Raw genomic sequence first — 26176 nt, forward strand, 5'->3', positions numbered from 1 at the left:
AACCCTCCTAATAACGTGTTATTAATATGCAGGGCATATTGCTACCACAATTACCCGGGTGAGTATTTTTTACTGAGACTGACAAGGCTTGAATACTCTTAAGTGAACTTCAAAATGCTTCATTGTGATTCAATGCGAGTATTCTATTCATCTTAGAGGGGTTATAGCCACTTGTGAATTACAAAAAATCAAATTTTTTTGCATAAATATAGAATATTGATAATATTCTCTGAAAATTTGCAATTGATTTGGAAAATAGTTTCGGAGAACTGAGCATATTTTTAAGTATTTGTTAATCTAGTGTCTTCGGCTCCCAAAACTTTAAGCGCGTTTTTCTCGAAACCGTGCTGACTATATCGATCCCCTTAAAATTGTCACACGGCCTTCTTAGATATATTTGTTAGGTAATGATAGAAGGAATAATATTTTTAATTATAATTTAAGGTTTTCAGCCCTTTTGAAGCGTAAATTTTTTTCATTTTTGCTTTGGGAAGCCGCCATTCTGTCAAAAATCAAAATTTTGACTAGTCCTTCGATCATTACCTGTATTTATCTGTTGTTATAATAAGTGTGGTTTTTGGATTTGAGATAAGTTTAGGCATAAAAATCTTCCTCACCGCCTGACTCCATTTTGCAGAGGTTCTCCTGGACATCAGCTACCGGATCAATTATTATTAAAGTTCATAAAATTCTGAAATGTGCATATCGTTTTTTTAATTAAATAAAATGTCTTTACAAAAAAAAAAAAACGTGTATTTTCTGACTTGCAAGTGGATATTGTCTCAATTACCGTAACTCTAATTAATTTAAAGAATTAGAGTTAATATAACACCGTGCAACTCCTAAGTTATATGCTACAGAAAGCGATGTATGATCACACCTACACACGATTTTTGGCTACATTAGTCAATTCGGCCCTATAAAACTCATAACTCTTAAACATAAGTCTCTGGCAGTGCTCTTGAGTAATTATACAGTGATTCAGCCGATTAGTGGCTTGAATGACAGTTATGTGATCAATTTCAAAACGGTCGATAAATATCGTTTGAGCTCTCTGGGAAGTTGAGCAGAAGTTGGTTTGTCTTGATGTTTTAAGTTTACGAAAGAAAGAGATGGCGATCGAACAATTTTAGACTACTTGAGCCAGTTATCGATATAATTAAGAAAAAGAAAACTTTCATGATATCAAATTTTAGTTGCTAATGATTAAATTTTTAGTGACGTTATTGCTAAGCGAAAATTATATTATATAACGAGAAAATCGATTAATTTTTTTAAAACTAGATATAAAAACTGGAATAAAATATAATATATTATAATTAATAAGGGTTTGGTACACATCACACTACAGCCAACTATTTACTCATATTTAAACTCACTTAGCACACTGTGGTGAAATACACATTCTTTCAGACAAAGACACATACAAAATAACGGTATACTCGCATAAGTATGGTTCTTATTTGCATTTGTAAATCCGTTGTACACTTTACCTCGCACATTTTCAATGGAAAAAAAAGAAAGGAAAATAAAAATGCGCGGTGTCAGAAGGACGCTCTCAACGCTACAAAATCCCCCACCGGAATTACCAGAAATAATAATAACGTAGTCACAAAACAGGCTAAACTGCTGTGCTTAATAATAATAGAGGCTTTATTCAAATTTATATACCAGCTTTATGCATAAAAACCAAAAAGCAATTGTAGCAATAGACTCCACCAACTAACACATGTCCATACAAACATATGTACAGACATACAGTTGAGTCGTACTTTCAGTGGAAATATGTGTAATTGTTTGACGCGTGGAGTAAAAGTTAAACACTTTTACAAACGCATATTTGATATTAAACAATTCTTTCAATTTAATTTAAAGTTTTGAGCTAAAATAGTTAAGCAAAAATTAGATGAGAGAAAACGAGAGCAGTAAAAAGTTGCTCAAACAATTTGGGGAGCCACAAGTGCATACAAAAGTACTTAACAATAATATTTTTGAGATATTTTATACTCACATTTCCCATTTTCGTTTATTCTCTACGTTCGCTTTTTTTCCTATTATGCGAATAGTTAATATACACTGCCCACATCCAGACTCATTCTGCCAAGCCCCTTTTTTTACAAATGAAATTAGTGGATTCGTGCGTTCATTCACTTCTCTTTAATGGCGAAAGTATTCAAAAACAAGAACTTTTGTTGCATCGAAGCTATAATACCCTTCACAAACACAAAAGTTTTTCATACAAGCACTTGATTCCGATCGTTCAGTTTGTATGACAGCTATGTGCTATAGTAGTTCGATATCGTTGGTTCAGACAAATGAAAATTTTAATTTTCTCAAAAACTAATGGACTAGTTCGCATATTTACCGACAGATGGACTTTGCTAAATCGACTCAGCTGGTCATGCTGATCAATTATACATGTATGTATCTAACAGGGTCTCCGACGTTTCCCTCTGGGTGTTACAATCTTCAGGGTATAATAATTCTCAGTAAATTCAAAAAGTTCTCTATTATGGTTTTAAATATCAATACAGAAGAAATGGAATTGGTGCAGAAATTACAATGCTAATTTTCTAAACTCAAATGAATCGGAGTGGCATTACATTCATAGATAAAATGAAGAAAAGTAATTTAACTTTTAATAATTATATGTGGAGAATATTAAATATCGACTAAGACAAAAACAACTGAAAGTCAAATATAGAGCTTTAGTTTTATTCTATAAATGACATTATTATTTTGTACATTCTGGGAAAAGAAAAGAATCTCTAATTGGTATTCAATTGTGATGGGTTGTTTGTTATGTTGTTGTTTTTGGTGCTCTATCATACAAAAAAATTACTAAGTGTTAGTAAAAGTTTTTACAGGCGCCACTATGCTTATAAAATTTAGTTCTGTCCAAATCAAGTAGCTTATATGAACCTTAAGAGAATAGAAAGACAGAAAAGAAAGCGCAGTTTTTGGCTAAAACTCGCTTTGATTTTTAAATTAATAGCAAATGAGTGCCACTGATGTTTTGCTTCGAAATTAACGTTTATCTCTTCATTGTAGCTAAGTTACTTGTTTAGTAACCTTTCTCTTGAGATTTGAGTGTAGTAAAAAGTGCTTGAGAGCAAGTTCCCGATAAGGTGGCTACAATAATAATTTAAACGAAGCATCATTTTTGAAAATTACGAATAGTTTTCATAGATTTGTGACTCATTCAGTGCATTAATTGTTAGGTACGGCCAAACCACTTTAAATAGAGCTTCTTTTAACCAAATTTTCATGAATGTTCCTTTAAAATCGCCAAAGCCTCGATCGCCGTGATTAACTACGTTTTACGATCATTCAAAATAATTTTTTTCATGAATTCGTCTATAACAGTGTTTTTTGAACATCCACTGTGTTCATCGTCTTCAGTACTATAAGTACTAGCCAGATGATCTTTGATTTCTTTACCTTGGAGTAACCAGAAGCAATCGCTTTAGAAATTATATTAAGTTATTTACAAAGGATCTGTAGTTTTTAATATCTACTCTTCTAAATTCAACTCTAAAATCTCGCGCCAGCATACGCTGAGGCACTACCACGTTGGTGCTTATACCACGAACATTGGTTGGAAATATTGCTTATGGTGGTGAAGTATGTTATTTAATATATCTGTAGCATCCCAACACTGTATTGCTATATTTTTTAATTTGATTTTGAATCAATAACTCTCTTTGAAAAGGTTATAAAATAACCTAATTGAGAAAAAAATATTGGTGAATAAAATATTTTTTGACCACATTTAAGATTCTAAATTTACAATCTCTACAAATTCGGTGTTCTGTCAAGTTAGAACATAATTGAATCATTGTTTGACCTGTCACCTAGATTTTTGCAATTATTTACTTATTTGCTAAAGTTTTCTTTATTGATATTTTAATAAAAAATTTGAATTTTCCTCTCAGCCATGGTATGGTGAATTCAGATTTTAGTGAGAGAAATATTATTATTGCTCTTTCGTTAGATGAGACAGACTGTCGCAATTTTCGCATTACGCGAGTTATACACATGTACATATGTGTACTTGATTCGCTTTTTCTTTTCATTTTGAGTGTCAAGTAGTTTTACTAACAATTACATTATATCTATAATGAATTGTTTTTTTTCCTCCATCCTAGCAGTATGTCATGAAGAGTTTTATAAATTTGTTATAAAATCATATTTTGGCATAATCAAGATACTTAGCACTAATAATTTGCATAAATTTACACATCCGCCATTTTGTAGAAGTTTTTCAGCAATTATGTTTAGGCTGTCAGCTGTTGCTAGGTCGAGCTATCGGCACATCATATGCATGAGTTAATATACGCCTCGGTGTGTAGACATACATATCTATATAGTATGTATGTATATAAAATAGCAATCAACACCAAAATGTATACACGCAGTTACGTAGACAGCATATGACTACTACGGATACACGGATGGATAGTCATACATATATATGCCAAATTATGGCGCAATTTATTCCGCTCGCCCCATGGCCCCTTAAGTAATTCCGATTTAAGTGCAAATTTTGCGCCAATTATCACAAATTTGTGTATCGCCATGCCAATGATTTGTTTGTATCGGTTTATGGGTGCGTTCGTCAATAATATGACCAACTAGCCGAGCGGCTAATTGACCGTTCGCCTTAATATTGAATCTGTAATCATCGATTATAGAGTCAACTCCAGCAGTTTAGCCGGGAGCATGGCAAACGAATGCATATAACCATACACCTACACATACATATATGTATAATTGACAGCCTTGTTGCCTGGTGTGGCGTGCGAGTCCAGGTGAGTTTACTAATCACAAACATACACACACACAATTAATTTGCTGTGCGCGCCACTCCTCTAAATTGATCTAGTACACATATACACGTGCACATATTGCCTCGCTGATGTGGCCTCATTCTGGCCGATTCGCTGAAACAGTCCCTCAGGCGCACTTCGTTGCAGCAACTCAACGAGCAACGCTGCCAATTTATTGTAATTTAATAATTTGAAGGTTGGTCTCATGTACCCGTGTACATGAACACAATCAGCCGGCTTGATAGCCAAATGTTTCAGTTGCTAACTGCTCTCCGCAATCGAATGCCGGCCCACACAGCCAGTTTAGTTTAGCAAGCGTTCGTGTTTACTCGGCGTATTAATTGTTTCTATAGAAATTGTTTGCCGTTCAATATGCCACAAGTTTGCTCTCAAAGCGGCCATATTTTGACCAATAAGCAAATGCATTTGTGTACACACACACACACACATACCTATATATTCTTAAGCAAGCATTCGGTTATTTGTTTGCTATTATATTTGTACGTAATTAACTGATGGACGTCCTTCCTGCATATTTGTCTTGACCGCTTGCCACTAATTACTTACTGAGCTCTGGCGAATGTAATTGTAGGAACTTGAAGATGTATGTAAGAATGCTCAAAGTGAAGAAATTATGGAAGTGCGTAATTATTTACATTTTCTAGAAAACTCTAGCTTATTTGCTTATTAATTGTAAATATGTGCACTATTTAATAACAGTTTTATTTATTGATTTGATTGATTCATTTCTAAAAATTATAAGCGTTTTCTTCTATGTCAGAGAGCACTTAGTGAATTAACATAGCTACTTTAATGCAACAACATAAACTCGTCTACTTTTCCTGGAACAATAATCTGTGTCAAACTTCGTGTAGATAGGACTTAAGTTTGATCGATTAGTTATTTTTTATTTTATTTAAGGCATAACAGTTCGGCAAATCACCTCAAGCAATGAACATTTGTAATATTTGTGTAGGTCTGTTTATTATTTTAGTTCGAGGACATTGAAACCTTACTCCGTACTCTCTTGTTTAGTTCAGATGAAATCAACAAGATTATGAAAATTCTAACGATAAATTTTACGATATTAAAAATACGCAGGCGGCCTTTTATGGTATATTTACGGATTTGTCAAGCCTGGTGTTGCAATCACAACTCACTTTATCCTAAAGTTAGACATTTTAGATGTTATACATACTCCGAACGTTTTGACATACAAGCGCTAATTGTGTTGTTTACAGTAACTTAAAATATTCATCTCGTCTAAAAAATGGTATTAAGAAATTAATTTTATCGATTAAAATTGTATGCAACTTTCTAAGTGGACTAACGCAGCAACAGCATATCGATGAACTTAATTCAATTATTGGCGATGAAGTTTCTTCAAGGACTAGTGTTTATCGATGGTATGGTGAATTCAATAGCTGTCGTAGATCACTCCAAGACGAGTTTCGTGAAGGTAGTCCAAAATCAATTGTTATTCCGGTAACTATTGTTGCTGTGCGCAAACTGATATTCCAAGATCTTTATGTGACCTATCGTGAGATTGAAACAGCTATACGAATTAATGGGATCAGCATATATTCAATATTGCATGAACATTTGAGTTTAAAAAAAAAAAATTTGTTCACGTTGGATCCCATACAGTTGATCAATCGCTTAAAAAAAGGCTCATATCATTTGGTCGAGAGAAATGTCAAAAATATACGGATAGCGGTGCTTTAAAATACGTCTATGACATTGTAATGCGAATGAGCCCGAAAGTAAACATCAGTCAACTGCATAGGTGTTTCCACTAATCCAACAAAAGTTGTTCACGTACGAAGTACTTCTAAGCAAATCGGTGCTTGTTTTTTTTTTTTTTTTGGAAAAGAACAGAACAGTAAATTCTGAGTGGTATACAACTTTTTGTTTGTCAGTTGTCTTTCAAGAAATCAGAAAAACCAAGCGCCGAAAATGGATCATTCTTCACCACGACAATGCGAGCTCTCACACATCGACAACTGCATTCTTGAACACTCGAAACATCGATCTGATGAGTCATCCAGCGTATAGTCCCGACTTGGCATCGAATGACTGTTTTTTATTTCCGCTCGTAAAAAATAAACTAAGAGGTCAATGTTTTTCGACAAAGGAAGAGGTGGTTGATGCGTTAAGAACTCACCTCACTCAATCAGAGTGACAAAAGTGCTTTGAAAGTTGGTTTAAGCATATGTATGTGTATAGGTGTTAATGGTGAATATTTTGAAAAACAATAAAGCTATTTTCGATGATTAATGTTTGTTTTTGTTCTCTAATCCCTAGCAACCGTCGTATATTAACAAATAGCGATTCAAGGAAAAATTAGGTACCTCTGTCATCTAAGAGATATCATATACGACCTTCCACTTAACTAACACTAATTTCTGCTACTGAAAAGTAATTTTATCGATTAAAATCTTAGCAAACACCAAAAGTCTGTAACCGAATCACCATTCATTCGATCTAAATCATTTCGTTCACCCTTACTTCTACAAATTGTTGTTACATAGCAGTAAATTTCAATTGGCATTCTTCAGATTACTATTTTTTTAGACCTTCTACAGATCTATATTCCTAAGCTATGTTTTGCATTGTATAAAAGCGAAATTAAAAAGAAAATCGACGCCGATATAGCCTTAATGGCTATCTGGAAGCGCTGTAGCAAAATGAAAACCGTTGTGCGAACCAATCCGTTATCGGCTACTACCATCTATTCTCTCTCTCCCTCTCTGTCTTTCGCAGTATGGCCGACTTTTGTGGCGCAACGCAATATTTTGAAATAATTAACGGTCGGCTGAACAGTCACTCTGCTTCATTTCGAGTAGCTTAGAGGAATCTAGCAAGAAGAAAAGCCAAACCGGCTTACGCGATGCAATCGCACCGAGATTGGTGGATTTATGCTACTCCCATAAGTTTGCTTTGTCACTCCTTGCGTCCACACTTGTTCTGCATTAACTTTTCTTCAATTTCTGCCTAAACGATTTTTTAGGCTTTCGCTGCTGCCAAGAATGTACGAGCATTGTTCGAGTGTCAGGCTGTCTTGGTCTCTTTGTGTTGGCTTTTCCTCTTTTGTGACCAATTTATAGCATTCAAATTTATTATGCCCGCTTTGTGATTTGCCATTTAAATGCGATTTGTTATTGTACTATTGTTGTTGTTTAAGCTCATGATATTGTTGTTGTGGCGTGTTGCGTTTGTAAGCTCAAGGTTTATTTGGTTGGGATTAAGAAGATTTATGACCATATGGGAATGATACTAATACTCGTGCTCACCAGCGCACAGTTCCTGTATCGGCATAGCGGTATTTCCTCAGCGGAGTGCTTCAAAATGACTGGCGTGTTTAATATTCAGCTGTAGTAAGCGCAAGTAATAGTCGATCCAAACCGACATTCATATACGATGCTGGCGGCAGCGATTGGGCCGAAAAGGCGCTTAATTGAATGATTAATAAGCGGGTAACAGTTGGCACAATATTTCTACCAGATAAAATCGCGAACTGTTAAGCGATTCGTGCCGTTGCTGGATCTAGGCAACATATATGGTATGTTACATACACACATATATATGTATTGTACATATATCCATACAATATATATGCATATACATATATATACATATGTTTATATAAAATTGTTTTTTGTATTTTTGCTCTGTTTGCTTACCTGATATCCGTTGCTGTTGTTGTGAGAGCATAACTATACCCAAATGGCCATAAAATCGCGCTACAATAGCTTTTAATAAACCCATAAATTTGCTCAAAAATTGAAAATCGATTTTTGTTTCCATTTTTCCAACATAAAAGTGTTCTTCTTAATCTACCCTCCGCGGCCAAAACCGTTAGAGAGCGAGTTGAGTGGCTGCTACTGTCATTTCGCTGCTTCGCATCCATTAAGTCGATAGTCATTGTCATTCGTGAGCTCAAAAAAAAAAGTGGTTAGCGACATTAAACGAGACGCAAAGTGTTTACTATTTGACTAAGAATAGCGGAGGATTGAAAATTGGCAAAAAGGACTGAGAGAAAATTGCTGGCAAAAGTGCAAAATGAACAACCCAAATGCAGAAGTGATCAAGTGTGTAATGCCTGTCATTGACTTTACGGCCCTAAATCATCTTAGCTGCTTTGAGTTTACAAAGACAGTATTTTCACGAAACCGCACTTTCGTGGCATCCCTTTTTCTATTAAAGTAAATTGCGAAATGTACTTAAGTGTATATATACATATATGCAAATATTTAAATAGGTGAGTGAGTGTTTTGGTTTGAAAACTGGGACAAGTGAAAAGTGGTAGATATTATAGAAGTACTAAGAATTTTGATGCATTGAAAACAAGTTCCAGCATTTTCCGGTATAATTGAAATAAATTACATCAGCAGACTAACCTTCTCTTACTAAAATAACGCTTATACATTTAATTGAAGGGCAAGCTATTAGAATCGACAGACTGCAATGAAATTGTGTCCGTCACGCTAGCATCACTTCTTTTTCTCCCCAAAGAGCTGATTATTTGCCGAAATGGTTCATCGTACCACTATAACAATCCCTGTTATAGTAACTGGCCCATCAAAATCAAGTTATTTATTTGACAAGATATTTCAAGTAATTTGGCATGGATTATTTTCAAAGAAAACGCCACAATCCCTAAATATATTGGATTACAATATGCTAGAAAAAATTATACCAAAATCAAAACCAGTTTAATTATTTCCTGAAGATTTTTAAACAACTTATGAATGGGAGAGGGTCGTCGACAATTAAAATACTTTAATTTAATACATTTTATAGGGAACTAGAGAAATTTAGTGCTTACATTTAGAAATATTTTTTAGCCAAGTTGCCATTTGTTTAAATTTTTTTCAATTTGTTTGTTGCCTGTTGTATGAACGATTTTGGTGGGAGTTTTAGTGCGTTTTCGATTATACCCTTGTGTTTTATCTTGGACCGTTGTAACTATGAAAACATCGACTGTTTACATTTGTCGTTATATCTTGCGATTATATCCGAACATAAAAGGTTCTAAAGATATGAGACCACGATATTTTCATCGTACGGACACACACGTAACTTGTTTTTCGTAAGTTCCATATTTTTACATATATATAAAAATATATATGTACTTTATATTTAAGAGTCAAATATTTGGTTGAACGAAGCATGAATTTAGCAACGTAGTAGATTTTTCGAAATTTAGCCACTTAGCCAAATAGCTTCATATTCTTATGTGACAGTTTGTACACAATTCTTTAGATTATATCCTGCACATATGTTCATCGTATTAGCTCTTATAGACGCTTAAAGGAAAGCTCGATAAGCTTAAACCAATATCGCTTTCGCTTTTTATAGAAATGATAATATTTTTATATGGCACACATACATACTCATACGTGGATGCGAAAGGCATGTGTAGTCCATACCCAGCAGTGAATGTGATGCGTTTGTCGTCATTGAAAAAATGACGAGCAGTGACAGCTGTTATTATTTATTTATAAAAATTCGCATTTTCTCCGAGGGAAGGACTCGTTGGAGGAGAGATGCTGTTATCCTTGACAGTGATGACTATCCACTCCGAAAGTAGGGCAGCGATATTAGCCTTTCGTTCGCTGACTGTGCACTCAAGGATGGTGAACAGATGTCTAGATACCTTATCTCGAGCATAGAGTAATTTTATGTTAAGACTAGTATGGGTACCTGTAGGAACTCACTACTGGACTGTTGGGCCTCAGACCAAATCAGCAAGCGCTGGTCGACTACCAGCAGCTGTGCAGTCGCAAGCTTCTTCTAGCACAGGGTAAATCGTAAGAGGCTCAGGGAACTCTTCGCTCTCAGCAAGGTCCACCTTTCAATGGTTGTAGGAGTTCTAACTGGACACTGTCCGATTGGGATGCATGCAGTAATTATGAATATATTACCAGATGCCAGCTGCATCATCTCGAATGCAAGCTGTTTTGGCAAGACAACTTCTACGAGACTTTATAGTTTCAACAACTAGCCACAACTCATAGACATATTTAAGCAGTTTTCTGTATTAGGAGACATAACAAGAAGTATTCCCACTTGTTGCTAGTGCAGCAATAACTTAGATGTATATTGTATAGTACTGTTTGCCTTCACTTTGCTTTGCACTTTCTTCATATGTGCTTTAAATTTTTAGTGCAAATATTTTTATAAATGCTTTGCTGTTTACCAGATGAGCATTATAGGTATAAGTAATGTATGTATTCTACACTATCTGGCAACAACAAATCAGATGTGGGCGAAGTGTCATATAAACGCCTAGTAACGTATACATGAAATCCATTACCACAGCGACTGCTTATATATCTAATATGCTTATGAATAATTGACTAGCTAGGGTGTATATATATAAATGTTCTTACAAATGTATTGATGTAATCGAATATCTCTATTCAAGAAGTTAAAAGGCCTGTTTTCGTACTTCTCTCTCTCTTCTTAAATTTGTATAAAAGTGATATTTAACCAGTTTAACTGACTATAAAAGAGAATTTAACAGTTATTGAAACTCAATAATTAGCCTGATTTTTGTTTACATAAACGTCCGGCACGAGTATGCTCATTTCAGTTAAAATTTCTCTGAAGTTATTAAAGCACAACTCAGATGTCTCGATGCCTCAGCTATCTATTCTACTCTATATCCTCCTTGTTGTTCGTTTTATGACCGATTTTGGCAGCTTTTTTTTTTTTTGTTGCCGAAAAGTTTTAACCAACCAAAATAGAACCAACCAAAAGTCGAGAAAAATAGCCGCGTTTGCGAGCATTTATACATTTGCAAGAGTCGAAAAATATTTTTTTAGTCTTTGAGAAGTCTATAGTAATTCTAAAATCTTTATCACATTTATGCTCGAATTGAAAAATATAGTTTGCTTAAATTGAGAAAAATTATTAAAAAGTTTAAAAATTGCAAAACGAAAAAATTTATCGAATTCCCCAGACAGAAAAAGCGTTGAGTTGTTAAACAGAGCTTAGTATATACATATATTTCTGAGGCAAGTGTCTACATGGAGCTGCCAGATTATCTATTTGATTTACTGTTTCATCCAAACTAATTTTTGGTGTCTTTAACACTGCGCTCCAGTTCCCCTTTGGGAAAAAGTTCCCCAAAAGAATTATTTCTAAGGCAAGAATGTGGTATGTGCAACACCGTGAAATTCTTTTTAGATTGCACCTCTAATGTTGTTTTTGCTTTCTTCTTCTTTTCTAGATGGACAATCTGAGCTGGATGTGCAATTAGTGGTGCCGCGGTATGTGGAGCGCGGCTCCAGCGCCACGATGAAGTGCAAACACAATGTGCGACCGGAAATACTTTATAAGGTAAGCTTTCTGTTTTTGTAAGTAAAATTTACAGTAAGATAATGGTTAAAAACAGAAGCAACTTGCAATCTCTTTCGTGTTAATAGTTTTTATTTGTGCACTTGGGGAAATGTACAGTCGTTGGGAAGGGATTATAAAAAAGTGACTTCACGAAAGCTAAAGTAGTGAATGCAAATGAAAAGAATAAGCCAAGAAGAAAAAGAACATACGAAATAAAAACCGTTACTCACTCACAAGGCAAAGAGAAAAAAGTACATACGAAGTCAAAAAAATACCTAAATAAAATTGTGTTATTCTTCTTAGAGACTCTGAATAAAGTTTTTTTTTGTTGGTAATATATATTTAAATCAGCAGTGTGAAGTTTAAATATTTTAGTTTGCCACCTGTTTGAAAACAAAATTAACTAAGATGTAAATATATATAAATCATAATAGTTACCAAAAAGAATATACTTAGTAAACATATTTAAGAGCACATAGATTAAAATATTATATGTTTTAACCAGCGCTGCACTTTTCTAGCAAAAGTAAATTTTAATTTATTTTATTTTTTCAAATACTAAAATGTGGGTACTAAATGGAGCTCAATTATGTGAGTTAGATTAAATTTGCAAAAATTTTGGAAAATTTGTTACCAATTTTCAAATGTTAATTCCCGTTAGCTTTAGTGTAAATTTAAACAGCTCACTATCAAGGAGAATTTTACACTAACTTTCAATCAGAGTATAAAACGCAGCCGGTACTGTCAGATTAATTTATTGAAAAAAATTATGAGATTTATATATTTTCCTAATTTTCCACGAGGTAGTAAAGTGCAGTATTGACAATAACTTGGACTTCAAAATTCTAAGGGATATATACATTATACTAAACAGAGTGTCTAACTATATCTTAACTTAAGCTTAAAAATATGTCTTGTGTAATTCAAAGTAACTAATTTAAGTATTTTAGTTTTATTAATTTCTTTAAAAGGCTTATTATGATTAAAGCAGTAGCTGTAGTAAAATTTTAACTCAACGAAGACACTCGCAGAGTTTCACGCCACTTCTTGTGCGAAAAGCATCAAAGCGCTGCTTCGTGCTCTTAAATTCCTTCACTTAACGCCTTTAAGTAATTTACATACCATTTGCTTTGGCTTTGTCTGCAAAGTAATTTCTTTTTCTAGCTAATTAGCTCAAAGGAGAAAAAAGTCTCACTAATTCTACAAAAATCCCTTACCCGGCCAACTTTAAGCTTTTTGCCGTGCAAGTTAATGAAAAATACAAAAATTCCAGCGAAGAAAAAAGGCGAGGAATGGCAAGGCATTGCTTTAGATTAAGATTTTAACTATTTTTAAATATTTGAGCGAAGTGCCTGAGTAATCTCCTTTCGTTTTTGGTCCCTTCGACCTTAGCTTGGCGTAACTTTTCTAGTAAACTTTGCATTGGTTCGACTGGTTCGACTGGTTCGAGGTCAGAGTGTTAGCTCTTTAGCCAAAAATCTGCCAGAAAACTTTTTACTCACACTTCCAACGAAAGGTTCCTTTGTGCGATGTAAGCTGAAGGCTTACCATATACTTCAATTAAATTTGTGAGAAGTAAGTAATTTAAGTCAGACAGACACCAGATTAGTGCAATTAAAATTATTATAAATTATATTACTAACCGTTAATAATTTATACTTTTACCGATGGCCTCAAAACAGTTTATGTTGGCTATTTAAGAACTCACTCATGCGCTGGATCACGCACATCCATCTGCCCTTCAACAGATGCATTTATTCCACCATCAATAGTCTGAATTGCATGCTAACTTAAGAAAGTTACTGTCAGTCGAGTCGGCTGTCATGCCGAAGCTGCGCTAGTGTCCAAGTTCTGTTCGTGCAGATGGCAATTAATTTCACTTCAGTGGGTTATTATCGACACGAATGAAGGAGGAGAAGTTAAGAAACACATAAGAGTACGAATACGCTTTCCAGCTGTGATATTGGTTGCAATGTCATACGAATATTTACTTACGTATAAGTTAATTGGGCCATCGTTGCTTTCAACAAAAATCGCTTATAAAGAAATCTGAAATTAAACGACGGCAAATGAAAGAGTAATAATGAGTATTCTCTTAAATGAGCTGTAAAATAAGAGGTTTTCATTAATGTGTCGGGATTTCGAGCTTGAAAAAGTGTACATTTATAATTTTTTTTGAATAATTTTGTTTGTTACCGACAAATAAATAGTTTATTTCGAAAAGTTACAACCAAGGAATATATCTTATTGTATAAAGTTATCATTTCGGTGTTTATCGCGTCAATTTTATTTAAAGCTTTTACTAATTTAACTGAAAATAATATTAATCGTGAAGTATCTCGGAGTCTCGGCTGGTATTACAGCACTAGAACCTAACCTAACATTTCTTGTTTTTTTTCCCATTTTATCGAAATCTCTTAACAACCTTTACTCGTTTCTTTATTTGATCACAGTGCGCATAAGCGTACTCATATAACGCAAAAAAACTATATTGTTAACTGCTTCATATAAAAATTTTGATTACATTGGCTTATATGGAGTTTTTCTAGACTTCCCGTAATTATAATTATAGGCTAGCTTTACAAATTGTGCCGCCATAAAAACTTAAGTTTGAATGAAATTAAGCTCTAAATTTTTTGTACGATTGTGCTTTTTTCCAGCACAAATATTCATAGAGTACTTATCAAGGACAGAAATGTGGCAACGCCCTCTTTACAAGCAATTAAGTATTATAATGCCGCGAATGAAAATGCAATGAAGGGGCCCCGCCCCGTCGGCTAATCTCCACAATTTACTTTAATGTATGCATTTTCCATACACAATCAACAAAAACTAATAATTAAAAGGTCACAAAAACGAAAATCAAATTCACGCAAAAGACCGCAGCTAAAGTGTAGGGGCGTGGGATATATGGTCGCGTTATTTTAATTGCAATTCGCGTCTAATTAGTATAATTAACTGAATATCGGAACACTCATTAATTGACCAAATTTGCCCAAGAACGAAAAAATTGCCTTGTTATTGTGGCGGAATGCCAGAGGAAAGGCAAATAAAGGTGAACAAGTGAGTTGCTGCAAATGTGGAAATGGAAGTCACTGAAAAGCTCGTCAGCGACCACAGCACACATGCGACTACAAAATCAAATGCAAATGGGTAAACGGACAGCTGACAGGCAAACAGGGACTGGGCATGCAGTAAATTGTGAGGGTTCGGTAGGTTGGTTCTAATGATGAAAGCACTATTTGTTGAACACATGTAAAGGCTTCGGGCTTCAATTGTAGTGTTCATGACAGTTAACGAGCGTAGACCTCAATAAGAATTAGGTTCACATAAAAAATCGCACATCGCCCAAAGGCATAAATGAACACTCCTTCTCGCATATTTAGACGAATACATCTGGTTCGAAAGTGAGATTTAGGCTAGCTTAACTTTTTAAGATCATGTGACTTGGTGAACTGTTGCAATAACGGCGCATATGTTGTTTGAGGTTATGTCTGACATTCAATTTGAGCAATCTGACCCTCTAAAAGATCTAGTGATAATTTTTGCGGAAGGAAATGCGAAAGGTCTTCGATGAGAAATATAATGTTTTGATATGGTCGAGGCTTGATGTTAGTTAAGGGCTCCTAAACTTGGTACTTCTGGGTAGTTAATCACAATATAATCAACATATAAGAGCCAATAATTCAAATGGAACATTTCACATTCAGCTTAGCACAAACTTTCAAACTGTTCTAGTATTTCAAGAAGAGAAAGTCAACTTGGCGGATCTTTAAAAAGTAGTGTTACTTTGCTGAAATACTGAATACAATTTCAATTACAATTTATTCATCCTATAGAGCCGTTATTTATCGAATTTGCCGTACTCACACCCAAAACCCAAAATGGGTTGGTAATCTTCCCTTCGAGAAGTCCAATATTATTTCGCCGCTTCAATGTTATGAAAAAAGTAACGATCCTGAATGGAGGTACCTGCTCGGGGAAACAAATAACCATCTCACGGGAAATCTGAAATCATTTTTAATCATTTTAGAAATTAAGAAGAGAGGGTAAAATTTCAGCCTGTGGAAATACCGAGTCGAGGTTGAAGTACCTTATTGCAAATAAACATCAGGATATGAAAATAAAACGCAACCCGAAGTATAAATAAATTATATATGTAAACTAATTAAGAGACACAGGCGCAAATGACCCTGTACCACGCCACAGCTAAACAACAACACCACAGCGAATATACACACACAGGCGCTTCGAAGCTGATAGTTGTTTATGTATATGTGTAAACAATACTTCGCCACGGCCTGTTAATTTAGTTTTGACTTTATTTTGTTCGTTTATTTTGTTTATTAGATAAACATTGCCATGCTCAAATTACCAGGGATCTGCGACAATGGAAGCACAACCGAAATTACAGCGGTGATAAAAACGAATACAGGAAATGAGAAATAAGTGAAATAAAAACACAAACACGTTCACGCCAAAGTAAACAAACAGACCGGCTGACCAAAATGCCCGACACAAACAATCAGAATTTCACAAATACAACAAATGGCTTTTATGCTTGAAGAGACACGCCCTGACATTATGCGCATACTTAACTAGTCCATTTTGGGGTGGATTGCATCGGTGTGATAGGTTGTGTGTTTCGGCGCCGGCGTAACCTCCCATATATACAGTAATCGGAAAGAGATTCAAGACCTTTCTCAACCGTCTTTCTCTTCTAACCTTGTTCTCTATAATTAATTATAAATTCGGGATAGCTGATGATTTTTTATATGTATCTTTTTCGTACAAGATCACAACACGTTGAGTCATAGCATGTTTTGAAGTGTAAAACTTTCATAATAATTGCCTTCCAATTTTCTCGCTTATGACGACGACAACTATATTATTTTTCTATTAAGTGTACTTTAAAAAAAAAAAAAAAAAAACTCAGTAGTGGGAGCAAACTGCCTCTACTTCTATTACTCTTACGAGCATAAACATATTATTAGTCCTAAATGCTATAGCTACTACACGGAAAGTTGAAGATCTCGCGGGCAAAATTTTTACAATATCATTATATTATATATACTCCCGGACTAATTTAAGTCAGCTTATGTTTACTCTATTTTACATATTTATTTGTTTTTTTTTTTTGTTTGTTTTTAGAAATAACTATCATACACATAGGCTTTTAACGAAGATCCGTTCTTTGATATAATCAAAAGTTTGATGCGAAAAAGCTATGAAAAACCGCAGAATCTAATTGCTAGTATTTATTCATGGTTTCGTATGTAATTATAACACTGGGATTGCAAATATATAACTATTAATAAACAAGGTAAAATATTTATATTATATATATATAATTATATACATTATCCCATTACCAACTGACACACAGGTGATTAGTGAGTTAATGTGAATTTCGAATGACTTTGCAGAACATATGCGCTTTCAGTGCTGTGTCAGTTTTAAATATTTATGCTTTGTGTTTTAATATTACTGTGGGCCAAGTGCTGTAGAAAATTGGTTTAACCCTAATTCCTCACAATACATAATTAGAGCTTGCATAATCGATTTAAATTACTGAGTTAAATAAACAAGTTATTTAAAAAACAAGTAAGGAAGAGCTAAATTCGAGTGTAACAGAACATTTTAAACTCTTTCAACATGCCAGGAACAAAGCAACCAGAGCATCGCAATTCATTATTTTAAGGTTATAAGGTTAGTACCAAAGTCTAGACCAATTTCATTCATATTCGCACACAATTTTTAAGAACATTATAATTAATTTTATTAAAGTATTACACATTTTGTCAGGTGGAAAGTCGGAAATTATTTTACATTCTATTATATATTGGGAACAAGGAAAGGGATGGGTATATTTGAGATCTTATTTTCCAGCAATTTTAAAAATATATAACTTACACATTGAACGACATGTGTTTTAAAATAACGAAAATATATATATGTAGTATTTGGGAACTACCACATAAGTTAATTTTGTTTAGATATCTTACATTTTGAGATAAATATATGGTATAACGCCAGCCGGAAGTTTGAAAATCCTTTGTTAGGTATATGGGAGATAGGGGTAGTATTGACCCGATTTTAACTATTGCATTATTGGCAATACAACATACTACAATATTAATAGAATAAAATGCTCCCTTAGTTTCATTAAAATACCTCACATACCATCACCAACTTACGAGTATATGGAGTAAAATAAACCAAGTGTTTGAAATTTTGTGAATAGTTATATGGAGACTAGGGAAAGGTTTCAACCGATTCTACTTATTTTAGGCACAAAGATACACTGTTATTAGGAAAATACGATCTCTCATTTTGATTGAGATAACTCACATATTGACTGATATATGCGGTGTAAAGTCACGCGTCGTTAGGTATATGGGGGCTAAGGGAAATATTGGCCCGACTTAACCCAGTTTTGACACTCAGATATACTATCATCAGGAAAGTATTCTCTCCGAATTTCAATTATATATTTTACACATTGACCGGTATTTTTAGTAAAAAGTCAACTATAGGCACTGGGATCTCCATATTCAGTACCTAGGGGCTTGAAGAGTTTTGGTTAAATTTGGACAATTTTTGATCATAAGATGTCACACTTAAGAGGGACTATTCGGCCAAAGTTTCATCCCGATATAATAATTGGTGCTTTATTTTTATGATAGAATGTGAAAGAACCAGATGGAATTTAAAATTGTGTTATATGGTAAGAGGCGTGGTTGTAATTCGATTTCCTCCATTTTCACACTATAGTATGGGAATATTATAGAAATATTACGTAATGAATTTGGTAAAAATCGGTCGAGCAGGTCCTAAGGTATGTGGTTTCACCTAAAAGTGGGCGATGTCGCGCCCATTGTCCAATTTTGACCGGGGTTCATACAGAGCCCACACATACCATCACGAGTGTAAAATTTAAGGTCTCTGGCATATTTAGTTATTAATTTATCGACCTTTATGTAGTTCTTCACAGTACCGTTATATTGGGAGTGGGGGGGGGGGGGCTATTATCAGATTTTACGTAGTTTCACACTATCGAAAGAAGTGTTGAAAATATTTGTTGTGGAAGAATTTCGTTATATAGCTTTATTGGTTTGGGAAATACCATATAAACAACAAACTTATTAAGGGGCGGGGCTACGCCCTTTTTTTCAATTTTTATACCACAAGTGTCCCGACTTTATTAGATTCGTTGTGCCAAATTTGAGCTATGTATTTTAAGTTACGGTTTAGTTATAGCACTATACGTTTTCGATTAATTGCGTTTTGTGGGCGTGGAAGATAGGCAGATTTCAACTCGTCTCGTCATCCTGATCATTTATATAAATATAACCCTATATCTATATCAATTAGTTTTAGGTGATACAAACGACCGTTAGGTTGGTATTTCGCCCTGTGAAGATGTGCTACAGACCGCGACTGATTCCTTTAGACTTTCTACTCCAACTTTATTGCTAATATAGCAAAAATTGCTTATGCTACCTTAAGGTACGCAAAGAGCATCTACAAGAAGATTTTACTCAAAATTCGTATTCATTGAAATGCGAAATTTTTGTAAAAACCAAAATATAGTTTAAAATATTTAAAAAAAAAAAACTGTTTATACTAACGTATCTCGTCTCTGGACTCATACATTCGTTCTCACATACTTGCATGTATAGGTATATGTTTCTTGTGTCTATAACAAATCTTGCCAGCCGCTATTTATTTTATACCTATATATATTCATCAAATGTTAAAAATATTCCTCCAGGTAGGCGAGAGTATTAATTTTTGAATATATTTGGAATATGCAGTATATAATATAAAAAATATGTATGCAGTTTGAATTTGTGCTCGGAGTGAAATTCTAATGCCATTAAGGCATGCGGCTTCAGCAAATAATTGTAGACTATTTTGTATAAAACCCATGCCATGTAAGTAAGCTTTGCTGTGTCCATCGGAAATTTGCCGTACGACAATTTCTGGTTTGCCTCGAGTACGTCATGGAAGTTTACATACGTACACATACAAAAATATACATAATTTAATCCTACAAATATAAATGGAATTATTAGCCTTGACGACAGTGGTTCTCAAACGATTGATTTTTCGAGTCGGGTCGAGAATATTAATAATTTTATGTTGAACTAAATGCTGGAAAAAGTATTTTTTCACTTAAACATTTTGGAGAGTTGAAAAAATGTATTTATACCAAAATGTTAACATTAAAAAAAGTACGTGTGGCACTCGGGACTGCCGCGGTAAAGCTATTGCATAGCATTTTTTATTAACTTATGCAATTATACTTATTTATATATTTTTTATGCAGTATTTTTTTATTTAATATTAATTCTAGTTTTTCTTTGATATTAATTCAAGTAACACTTTTTGAGCGTGGTGATCGATAAGAAAACACATTTTTTTCTTTTATTGAAAGAATGAGAAATTAATATTGTTTAAAATATTTTTATTGTCTTACAATACATGTAGGTCATTCAGGATTTTTATCACTGAAACTAAAGCTTTATGGTAACTGAAATAAGAAACATAAGTTTGATACTTGATATCATTGATAATCCGATTGAAAATTTAATTTTAATTATATTGTTCAAGTCAAACGAGATACTGTTCCAAAGGGTTGGGTAGCTTTTTAACAAAGGAATAATAATGTTGCTAATATTATGACTCCGAATACTGAATAATGCATTTTTTATTATAGAATTATTTATTTGCCATTAAAAAAATTGTATCTTAAATATTATTATTTTTGAATCACCCTGCTCTTCAATTGATTTGTTTCGCTTGAGATATGCGAAAATACGCCTACAAGTATGCAAACATTTTGCGCATATTTTGTGATCTTATTAGGTTTATTTCCGTTACGGGATTAAAGCTATGCAATAGCCTAAAATATATTAGAACTTTTTGAAAAGAATTTATAGCATCTTGCTATTTGTTAATTTTTCCGTATCTTCGCTAGACTTTTCGAAATGGCTAGCGCAAATGTATTAACGCAGCAAAGAAAACAGAGCCCGCGAGCAAAGAGAGCCAATTTAAAAATTATTTGTTTGAGGTTCGGTAACAGTTTTTCAACAACTTTCAAATCTATCTCTAAAATCATCCAAAGTCCTAAATTCCAAAAAAAAACTATTATTCCTCAGATGGATACAGGTACAAGTCAAATTTTTGATATTTGACCAAACGGCGGCATCTCAAAAAAGTGAAAAAAAATTTTTTGTAAAAATATACACTTCAAAAATCGAAATTATTGTTTGTAAAAATTTTATATCTTCATTCAGTACCTAAAAAATATATAAAATAAAGCCTTGTGTATATTTCAAGTCGATTGGTCTTGCAGTTTCGGACACACCGACTCTGAAAACACCTTTTCAAGAAAAACCCGTTTAAAGTTTTGGGAGCCGATTACAATAACAAAAAAAAAAAAATCGCAAAAAAAGTTTTTGTAATTCAAAAGTGGATATAATTCTTAATTCTTGTTTTTTCTCTCCATTTGACCTACAAGTATAATTACATAACTCGATCCAACTGATACAATGCCTTCTTCAATAACTTCTCAACGATTATCCGCTATAAAGATTCATGAGATGTAGCATGATTACTGTTAATATTAAAGCTTAATGTAATGTAGTGTACATGTATCGAAAGAAATTAACAATTTATGAAAAAATAGCGCATAATTGCATTTTCTACTTTAATTGCTAACTCTCCATCAGTTGTGTCCACGGTTAAACGCTGTAAGTTGGGAAAAAATACTAAACAATTTTATGTTACATTGACTTTAACACTTTCCGGAGCCCTCTCCACAGCGCAGTTGCACCGTCACACATGCACACCATGTGTGCCAACATCTGGCTGCCCTCGCTTAGTCGCCGAAAGCAAAGCTCATATAAAACCATTCATAATTCATTATTTATACTCTAGTGCTCGTGTTTTTTCCACATACAAATTGTTAATACTTCAAAAACTAACTTTTTACAATGACATGCAATATACATGACATCCCTTGCCGCAGCTGTGGCCAGCATTTTTATTCCACCACTTAACTGGGAGAAATCTTTTTTCCAACAAATTTTCCTCATATTGCATTTTAGTGCTTAGAACTTGTTGATTGCTATAAATGCAGAGCAATTGTGCGGAAAATTAAGTGCTTTTTTCCACTCCGATTGACTCCGATTCAATGTATTCACACCTACACTCAAACACACACATATCTGTATATATATATTTGTGTACATATATACAAGTAGTATCAACAAAAAAAGTCAATGCTGCAGTTATGCGGCTACCATTCTATTAGCGCCATGTTCGAATGCTGATTACCGTTGATAGCGTCTTTATTTAATCCAATTCTTCTGCCGCTCTCCCCTCTCATCAGTTTCGGTACTTTTCCACCACCAAGTTTAAATACAATAATTTTAATTGATTTACAGTGATTAACTATTCATCTGATAATCCGCTTAAAAACCTAAACCTAAAAAAATAAGTTTTGGTAAATGGGCGCCAAAGCCGTTAAGCGCTTTTTGGCCTTTTAAAGGTTTCAACCGTCACTGACACCTTGCTTGTCTATTATTATGGCTGACCGATAGCTCTTCAGCTAATATAATTGAATTGCACACTACAAGTATGTACATACATAAGAGTGTCTTATTTCCCATGCGTGGAAATGAAAAGTCAATTACGATTTTTGTGTTTTTTGGTTTTGTTTGCTAAGTAATCGGAATACTGACCATTTGGTGCCATTCGTGTATTTAAGGGATAATAATTATGGAAAAAGCCAAATTTACTCAGTTTAATAAAATTGGTAATTACTTAGTACAAATACTAAAAAGTAATTAACACTGAAAAATACTGATTGATTGTTGCAAACAAACAATTTCAGTCGATAGCAAATATCATGAGATATTCTCAGTACAACTTTATTCTAATTGCCTATAATAGAGTTTGGTTATATTAAATATACAATTAAGTAATAAATTAAATGATTGACTAATCAATTTGTAACTACTTACATATTTTAACTTATTACTTATTTAAAATATAATTATGCCAAAATACTAAAAAATAATGAAGATATAAATTAAATAATGGTATGTGGACATTTTCTAATGAAGAACTTGACAGATACTCATCTCATTGACATACGTCCGCAAAACGCAAGAACTTTTTATTTCTATATTATTTTTAAAAATTTAGCAAATATTATACTATTTGGTCTGCAGTCAAAGGATTCTTTTTTCATAAAACTGGAAACCTGGAGGTGACCGGAGAGAAAACAACTTATCTCCGAGCAGTGAGAGTTGAGTGTTATTTTTAAGTTTCGACATCAATTATCCATTTTTATATGAAAATACAGCTGGAAGCGACATTTCGGTCAACAGTAAGACATGCAGAACAATTCCGCTTCACTAATTAGCTTTGAAATGACGTGGGCGTAGGACAAATGAGTCATTTATTCTTGTATCATCATCATTACCTATAGCATCGGCAATGATTTTACGTCATTCGAATTCAATTAGTATAATTATTTTTAGTCATGGAATTTCAATTAGTATAAGAAATAAAAAAAAATCGCTGAATAAGATGATCAACTGAGTTAATATTCTTTACTGATACGTATTTAGCTAACTTAGTAAACTTAAAATCTAATCGACGGCAGCTACTGCTTTTTTTCATCGAAAAATCATCTTCTTTAATGCGATCCATTTTTGGCTTAGTGGCTTTATCAACAAACAAAATTGTCACAATTTGGTAAGTAAAATTCTCGTGTAGTTCAGAAAATGCAATTACATTACAAAAATGGATCGTTTGGTGCGTATTGTTGTATGCCGGCAACATCGGGCCTTATTTCTTTCCAAAGAAGACAATAAATGCCGTTGCTATCAATAGCGAGCGTTATAAAACGATGTTGCCAGACTTTTTGTTTCTGAAATTTGAGAAAATCGATGTGAACGATCTCTATTTCCAACATGTCGGTGCGCCGCCTCTTGTTTCACTTCTAAACATGGACACATTTCATGCAAAGTTTAGCGCTTCGTTAATTTCAAGAAATGGCCCAACCGAATGGCCGCGAAGATCATGCAATTGAACGCCTCTAGATTATTTTAACTGAGGGTATGTTAAATCGAGGAGCTCGAAGACAAAATTCAGCGCTTTATGGCTGTAATTCTAGCCGAATAGCTGCACCGTGTTATCGAAAATTGGTGTAAACGTGTGAAGAGCCGTGGTGACCATTTCGTCACGCATTTCATAAATGGCATAAAATTACCTGCATGACAAAAGAAAGAAAAAAAACAGAAACAGAACCCATTTTGACACAATTTGTGCGTTTAATTTCATTTTAACATTACGTCGTTCTTGTTGCTAGACCGTTTATATATATAATATATGACACTTCTTGATATTTTGCGTAAAGTAAGTAAACCTACAATGTTGTAGAAAATATATCTGATACAAAATAATCCGCTTTACAAAAAAGTCTTGGTGATTTTTTCCATAAAAACACTACGTCCAAGTTATATACTATAGTTAAAATAATACATCAAATTTATTGAGTCTTCATACAAGCGCTTATAAATTTTGTGTTGCTCATACGCAATGGAGTACTTATATGCTGCATAACTTCAAATGCTTATAACTTTTGAGGGAATGGTTTTATGGTAAAAATCAATAAGTTTCTTGTTGTAGCGAAAAAAAATTTTGTAGTAGGATATCTTGTTTTCAAAGTTTAAAGCATATTTGCTTTGGAGTTAAATTATAATTGCAAAATATCAAAAAATTCCATGTCAAGTACATGGGTGAAGTAAAATGATTTAGACACGGCTTAAATTGAAAATAAATAGCAAAAACTGAAAATTCAGGGGTCGTCTGCAAAATCCAAAAAAAAAAAAAAAAAATAAAACAATCAATTTGAGAAATAACGGACACCTTACTCTATATGTATAGACAGATATTGGCATCGCATGAGACGATTCAATAATATATTCACATGCAAATGCTTTATATATCCACGCATGTGATATATCTTCTTATCACTGTCACTGTCGAATTTATCAATCATTTCAACTCGAACCAACAAAGCGGCGTGTCGAATTTTTCCTTCCATCCTGTTAACTAAATACATGTAACCGGATATGATATGTTATAGTTTCTCTTGTATATATGCATGTGTGTGTATGTAGATGTATGCGCACATCACTGTCAAGCCATAAGATTTCGGTTAATTTTTATTAAATCTTGGCATTCCTTGCCATCAATTGCAGGTGACGTGGCTCAAAGTTGACAAGGGTAAATTCTTTGAATTCATAAACGGACGGAATCCGCCATTCCGGAATACATCCATTGGAGGCGGTGAAATTGATGTGAGTACAAATTTTATTGTAACTGTTTATTTAAGTCTATACTCGTCACTAAATATAGATAGATTTATACAAATCTACACAAATACCACAAATTATAATTACATAAACGAATATAAATAGTCACAAATAAGTATTTCACCGAAATTGATGTCTATTTATATAAAATTCTCATTTACATATGTACATAGCAACCTCCTACACAAGTTTTAGTTATAAATGCCACAGATTAGTTTAGAATGTTTGTCGCAATTGCTTACAAATCCCTGCGCATTGCCTTTCTAATACTAGTAGTTCGTCGTTTTGCCCGCACTCTGTCATTTGTTGGGCGGAATTACAAAGTAATTTATATGCAAAACTAATGCTAGTGACCGAGCGAATAGGTTCGATTTCGATTTCGGCTCCGGTACTAGTTTTGCTTCGGTTTCAAATTATAAAGTCATTTCTATGTAATGCTAGTGATCGAGCGAATAGTTTCGATTTCGATTTCGGCTCCGGTACTAGTTTTGCTTCGTTTTCAAATTATAAAGTCATTTCTATGTAATGCTAGTGACCGAGCGAATAGTTATGAATTCGAATTCGGTTTCGGTTTTAGTTTTTCTTCGGTTTCAAAATATAAAG

At 33.7% G+C, this 26176-nt stretch overlaps 1 protein-coding gene across 1 annotated transcript in view; it reads left to right on the forward strand.

The window, feature by feature from the left end:
- Positions 1-26176, forward strand: part of beat-VII (beaten path VII) — a 119375-nt gene that overhangs the window by 48057 nt on the left and 45142 nt on the right. Inside the window, exons 2-3 of the mRNA XM_036361557.2 lie at positions 12067-12176; positions 25460-25558. Coding sequence (XP_036217450.1) covers positions 12067-12176; positions 25460-25558 — 209 coding nt within the window. The remainder of the gene's footprint in view (positions 1-12066; positions 12177-25459; positions 25559-26176) is intronic.

This window comes from Bactrocera oleae, chromosome 2 (assembly GCF_042242935.1).
Source record: "Bactrocera oleae isolate idBacOlea1 chromosome 2, idBacOlea1, whole genome shotgun sequence".
NCBI classification, from domain to species: Eukaryota; Metazoa; Arthropoda; class Insecta; order Diptera; family Tephritidae; genus Bactrocera; species Bactrocera oleae.